General features: G+C 34.6%; 1 protein-coding gene across 1 annotated transcript in view; it reads left to right on the top strand.

The window, feature by feature from the left end:
• The window catches only part of LOC110018512 (nuclear pore complex protein NUP205-like), a 66,703-nt gene extending 60,113 nt beyond the window's left edge, over nucleotides 1-6,590 (top strand). Inside the window, exon 28 of the mRNA XM_020715847.1 lies at nucleotides 6,492-6,590. Within this exon, the coding sequence (XP_020571506.1) occupies nucleotides 6,492-6,590 (99 nt within the window). The remainder of the gene's footprint in view (nucleotides 1-6,491) is intronic.
• The last annotated feature ends 401 nt before the right edge of the window (nucleotides 6,591-6,991 follow it).

Below are 6,991 nucleotides of genomic sequence, written 5' to 3'. Positions count from 1 at the left end.
CATATAAATTATAAAATTAATGATAGATGGTTAAATTGGAGGAGTGCCTCAGGAGTATTATGCAATAGTAAATGAGATAATATAATGGATGTTCAAATGTAAATTTATAAAGTTGCCATTTGTTTGGCCATTTATTGATTTGATCATTGGATTTTGACGAAGTCATTGATTGTTAGGTTGAGTTTGGGTGAAATGAAAATATTAGAATGAGTATGCAAAATGAGGTGTAAGTTTATGTTCATAGCTTTTCATATTGGATGTGGAGGCACTTAAAAAGGATATGCAAAATGAAATGCATTTTTATTTTTTTTTACAGTTTATGTAGTTCTAATAGATGTGATATTTATCAAAAGTACAAAAAAATTAGAATAATGAATAATATGCTAGAAGATAATGAACTCAGTATCAGTAGAACTTAAATGATTGAGTATATGATATGTAATTCTAGTGGGTTGATATTAATTGTTATCAATCAATGAGATTATAAGAGAAGGTGGTATCTAGTTAACATGTGTTTGTTTCATGAATTAATTATATAAAAAGTATGGGCATATAAATTATAAAATTAATGATAGATGGTTAAAATGGAGGAGTGCCTCAAGAGTATTATGAAATAGTAAATGAGAGAAGTTAATGGATTCTCAAATTTAAATTTATAAAATTGCCATTTGTTTGGCCATTTATTGATTTGATCATTGGATTTTGACGAAGTCATTGATTGTTAGGTTGAGTTTGGGTGAAATGAAAATATTAGAATGAGTATGCAAAATGAGGTGTAAGTTTATGTTCATAGCTTTTCATATTGGATGTGGAGGCACTTAAAAAGGATATGCAAAATGAAATGTATTTTTTTTTTTTACAGTTTATGTAGTTTTAATAGATGTGATATCTATCAAAAGTACTAAAAAAATTAGAATAATGAATAATATGCTAGAAGATAATGAACTCAGTATCAGTAGAACTTAAATGATTGAGTATATGATATGTAATTCTAGTGGGTTGATATTAATTGTTATCAATCAATGAGATTACAAGAGAAAGTGGTTTCTAGTTAACATGTGTTTGTTTCATGAATTAATTATATAAAAAGTATGGGCATATAAATTATAAAATTAATGATAGATGGTTAAAATGGAGGAGTACCTCAAGGGTATTATGCAATAGTAAATGAGAGAATTTAATGGATGCTCAAATGTAAATTTATAAAATTGCCATTTGTTTGGCCATTTGTTGATGTGATCATTGGATTTTGACGAAGTTATTGATTGCTAAGTTGAGTTTGGGTGAAATGAAAATATCGAAATGAGTATATGGCAAAATTAGGAAGGATGAATTAGGGAATGATTTATAATTGGCACTGCTTGAGTAACATTAATTGAAAGTAGCATAGTTGAAAATAGCTGTAAATGATTTGAGCATGTACAACATGTAATAGAGGCACCGAAGTATGGATTGAATGTGCAAATAGTTTTAATACTTCATGCTATACTCTACATGGATGAATGTAGGATGGAATTCATAAAGTTAGCGTTAAAAAATTTAGATAAAATTGATGATGGTGATGCTTCCTTGCTCCTTTAAAATTCAAATATTAATTAAAAATGAATAAATGTTTAAATAAGAAATTTTCTTAGCATAAGCTTATGCTATATTTTTGCTAAACTAATGCATCTTAGTTCTATGTGCATTAGTGTAAATTGTTGAGATCTGAGAGTACAGATGATTGTTTTGCTACTAGGTTATTTGATCTGACGGAACCCAATGGGGTGTTTTGATTATTTGATCTAAGAGTAGTTATTAGAGTTTGATATTTAAAATATTATATATTCGGGTAATCTAATTGGTTTCAACATAAACCTCTTCAATATCTACTATTTGAAAACAATTTAGTATTTCTTGAATATATATACTTAATTTTTCTATTTACGCATGTTACATGTAAAATTTATAGAATATAGAATAAAATATGACATGTAAATGCAAAACTTAGGAGGCATTGAACATAAAATATTTAAAACCTTAAATCAATGCTGGATGTCAAAATATTTATTTTATTGTGCTTTACTACAAATTGTTGGTATAATTTTTAAATTTCTTACATTGTTAATAAAGATTTTTAGTCCAAAACATTGCAAAAATGATTTCTGCTCCAAAAATTTGTACATTTCTTATTAGTAGTTATCACAAACTTGTATAAATTTAGTACAAATGATGGAATGAATTATAGAATAAATTTTCTTCAATTCTTACCCTTATTAGTAGTTATCACAAACTTGTATAAATTTAGCACAAATGATGGAATGAATTATAGAATAAATTATTATAGTTTATAGGTTGATGCAAGTCTTAAACATAATTGCTTTTGGAATGGAAGGAGCTGCAGTCCACCATATGCAGATAACAAAACAACATTCTGATTGCCTCATCTTTATGATTTGTCGGCTGTTATATTTGCTTTCATCGCAACAATTCTATGAATATTTTTAGAAATAGCTGCCGCACTCCTAACAAACCTTATTTGAGACTTTGGTAGTGCATTTTATGTATAATTATTTTCCTATGGTTCTGATAAGATACAAGACAATTTTTCCACACGCAATATAGGGCAAGCAAATTTCTTTCTTTAATAAAGCAAACAAACGACATATAAAGGAGAAAGACATACAATTCTAATGGTAGATAATCTCTCCCAAATCCTACAATTTGAGAGGCAGGAAATCTCTCCAAACCCCTAACCCTAAAATACAAGGCTCAATATCATCTATAACCCCAACCCTAAATATATTAGTCATATTTAACATTAGCAGAAGCAACAACAACAGCAACAAACAACAACAACAACAAACAACAACAACAACAACAATACAACAATAATAATAATAGTAGTAATAATAATAAAAGACTAAGTCGTCCTTATACTAATAAAAGATAAAATTACCCTTAGGTTTCGGCTTAACTATACTTCCCTCCCGAAGAAACACCTAGTTCTCAAGTTAGATAAAAGAAAATTGCTTGTCAAGCTCTCCTGGCTCCTCATCACACACTGTGAGAACTTGTAACGTCTGATACTAGCAACGGTGTCATTGAGTAAACTTTTCATCACATCGAAAACATAACCCCTTTGCTTGTTTCTTCTCAAACTGCCTTTATAAGATGTTTGAATCTCGCCCTTGGTCGTGACTCATTATTCATGTGTCGGGAAGCCTTCATTGGGTATCATTGTGGATGTAGCAGTTCAATATGACACCCCCAACGCTTCTTTTATTAGCCTGTTTTATTTAATATTTATCTTTAACCAACTACGCCAGTTCAGTAATTTTTCTCAAGTCTCGCGGTCTCAACGAATGAAGTGCTGCTTGTATGTCGAGCTTTAGACCTTTCATGAAATTTCTCTCCAATATTGCTCAGAAATCCCCCTCAGTCGTCCTAAAAATAGCTCGAATCTTTCCTTATATTCTATGATAGTCTCCTTATGTATCAAGATAAAGATTTGCGTGAGCAAGTCTCCTTCTTGAATGACTTAAATATTTCAACAAGCAATCTTTAAATTTCTTCCATGAGCGGATCAGGTATCTACCCTCCCTCCACTTGAATCATGGCAGGGTTTCCCCTCCAAACCTAACTCTGTCGTCATGACTTTCTCCTCCTCATTTAGTACATTCATCTCGAAATATCGCTTTACTCTATACACCCACCAATATACATCTTTCTCACACAAAGATTGACACATTCAACTTCATAATTCTAACATCTCCACCCTAACTTCGTCTCCCTCTAGTGTTTCCCCCCATGTATCTAGGGTAAAACTTTCTCATTCAATCATAGTCACGCCCCATACTGGCTTTACTCCTTTCTTCTTCGTCTAATCCACCCCCATTAGAACCCTACGACGAGGTTCTTAATGGTGGATGCTTTTTTTTATGTTCCTCTTGTTTGATTTTTTCCCTTTCGATTTATTCAAGGATTTTTTAGTCAACCTTTGGTTAGGGTTTATAAATTAAACTGTATGTGACGTCTTGTATTGTATCTCAATAAGCTTCTTCATTGTATCCTCTAAGTTTCGAATTGATTCTATAATTGATTTTTCAAGGAGAAACATCTTTCTTTGTTGAGAACCTTTCCTCCATCCTAAGTTTAAACTGTTTTATTTCTTCTAATCTCTTTTTCAATGCATCCATTTTCCTTCCCACTATTTCTCTCAGTGTGTTTTTGAATGAAGAACTCCTGTACTGTGGAATCTTATCAATCGTTTTGGCTTCCCTGGTTGTCAGAATTGTGTCTGTACCAATTTGTCTGTACCGCAAGTTCTACCTCTTACCGTTGTTGTATCACTCGATAGTGTATGATTGGACTAAATGGGAAGAGTCGAAGATGGAGGAAAGTGGAGAAGTTTTGCTCTGTTCGAAGAAAGGTTATAGGTGATTCTGTCATCGGCTTCACAGATAGCTCTTACAACAACTATATCGCTACTTCCCAACAAGCTCTTATTGTGATTGTATTGATATGAGATCCTTCGTTGGCATTTAATAAGCTCTTATCGCAATTGTATCAGGGCGCAATACAAGGTATGATGACTGCGATAGTGATGGAGGCGCCTGTATGCCGTGTTTCTTTTTGTGGTTTGGTCGAGCATGCGTCATTACATAGAAGCTTGTACGCCGCAATCCCTTATGCACATAGCTATCCTTATTTGTTTCCAAGATGGAATGCTCTGATTCTAATTGATAGGATCCGAGAATTTTTTCCACATAAATTAGGGAAAAACAAATTTCTTCTTCAATAAAACAACCAACACAACATATAAATATAAACACTTGAGGTAGGAGATTTCTCCCAAATCCTAAAATTTGAGAGATAGGAAATTGATAGGAACCAAGATGATTTCCATAAAAATTAGGGCACAATAATATTTTGTTGCAAAAACACCAAATCAAAGTAATATAACACTAAAAACTCACACGAATACGTAAAAGATAAGTACCTACAATTCGAGAGGTTGGCGATCTCTTCCAAATCCTACACTTTGAGATGTAGGAAACTCTCTGAAACTCTAATCCTATGACTCGAGACCCAATTTCATGTGTAACCCTAACCCTAAACATTTTAAGCCCTATTTATAGTAAGTAATAATAAATTACTAATGACTGAATTGTTCGTAGGCTATTAAAGATTAAACTTCCTTTTATGTGCCATCATAACACTACTCTTCTCCCAAATAAACACCTTGTCCTCAAGGTGAAAAATTGTTGTTGGATCAAGTTGTATGACTCCCACACGACGTCATCATCTGACAATTCTTTCCATTTAATGAGAAACTTATAGTGATCATCATTCTCTCGAAATGTTTTGTGCATATTCTTTGGTTGCATCCGAATCGGATGATACCCTGACTTCAAGTCAATCCTAGAGAACAATGTTGTCCCAAACAACTTATACAATAGCTTATTGATCTTCAGAATTTCTGCCAACTCTGTATCACATGTATCCTCCATGATTTGCAACTCGATCAAGATTCTCAGTCCTGCATCCTGAATCGTTGTTATATAGCCTTCAGTGTCATCAACATCTTGCACAAATTGGGATCGCTGTAAAATACCACCATCTTGTCTCCCTCTTGAACAATCTGCAGTGTCCCAATCAGTCCCATACAAACACTCCTGCTCTTCTTCACCTGTCTCGTTCCCATCATTACTTTTGAACCTTCTTTCGCTTAGAATGCTTTCGCAAGAAAGACACTGGCACAATTAGATGCATCCTTCCGTCAGGGTCTCACCTACTGTGGTTCCTAGTTACATATTGAAATTCTTCGAAGTGATCTCCTCCAGCCTCGAATCGCATCCCATTCTAATATGTTTGTTGCTTTACGTCTCAAACCTCACGATATTGTGCAATTTTTTCCAGATGTTCTCGTTCGAATTTGTTTCTGATTCCTTTGTTTGATACCGTGGCTCTCAATTCGCAGACCTTGGCGATGCTACCCTGATGCTATGTGAATCCTTCTGGTTGTTGCTGCCCGCATCCGTTTCTGACGCCATCGCTCGATTCGTAGTGGGCAGAGGCGATTTTGTGTGACTCTCAATGATCTTTTTCTTCATTTCTTTTATAGCTATGAATCTCCTTCCAACCGCCCCTCTACGGACTAGAAACACTCATCTATTTTATATATGATGTTTCTCATCTCCTTTTTTAATTTTTTGCTTTAAAGCCTCTATTTTTTTACCGCCATTATGGCAGAATGATTTCAATCATGAAGGAGAAACTATTGTATTCCAAAATCTTATCAATGGCTTCCCACGAAGTCCGGGTCGTGTCTGTACCACGAGATCGTAAATCATGATCTACCCTTGGCTTCCCAGATTGTCTGAATCAATACTATATTGTGACTAGGGTATCGTGACTAGGGCACGCCGAATCTCGAGCTTGCTTCTCTGTTCTAGCCCTGATGCTCTAATTGCCTTCCTCAGCTAGCTCTAATCGCGATAATGTTGCAGGGATGGAACGGAAACAGGAGAAAGATGGGAGTTTTGGATCTTTGCACGTCGCAATCTTTAAAAATACGTGAGCGTCATGATTCCGGAGTTCCCAGCTAGCTCGAGTCGCACCTTAAGGAAGCACGCCGTGTTGTTTCCGATCACGAAGGTGGCTCGTATATGTCGATCCAGTCGCGATCCTGTTGATGCTTCCCAACTATCGTGACTGTCACGTGGGATTTGTTATCTCGTCGATGCTTCCCAGCTATCGTGACTGTCATGCAGGATTCAATATCACGTAGATGTTTCCCAGCTATCCCAATTGTATGGCGATATATTGGTCACGTCCGTATGCACCAATCCAGTCGGCGGCTTCTGGTTAGGTTAATTTGACTGAATCTTAAGATACCATGTGAATGGTGAAAGAAAACAGGCAGTGCACTGTGGATCGTTCAGCTTTGATCCATTTGATAGTAATTGAATTGATATTTCACAAAAATTAGAGCAATTATATTTTATTT

The sequence above is a fragment of the Phalaenopsis equestris genome, unplaced genomic scaffold (genome assembly GCF_001263595.1).
Source record: "Phalaenopsis equestris unplaced genomic scaffold, ASM126359v1 Scaffold000024, whole genome shotgun sequence".
In the NCBI taxonomy this organism is placed as follows: domain Eukaryota; kingdom Viridiplantae; phylum Streptophyta; class Magnoliopsida; order Asparagales; family Orchidaceae; genus Phalaenopsis; species Phalaenopsis equestris.
Note: the sequence above shows the minus strand (reverse complement) of the source record. Positions and strands in the feature narration are given on the sequence as shown.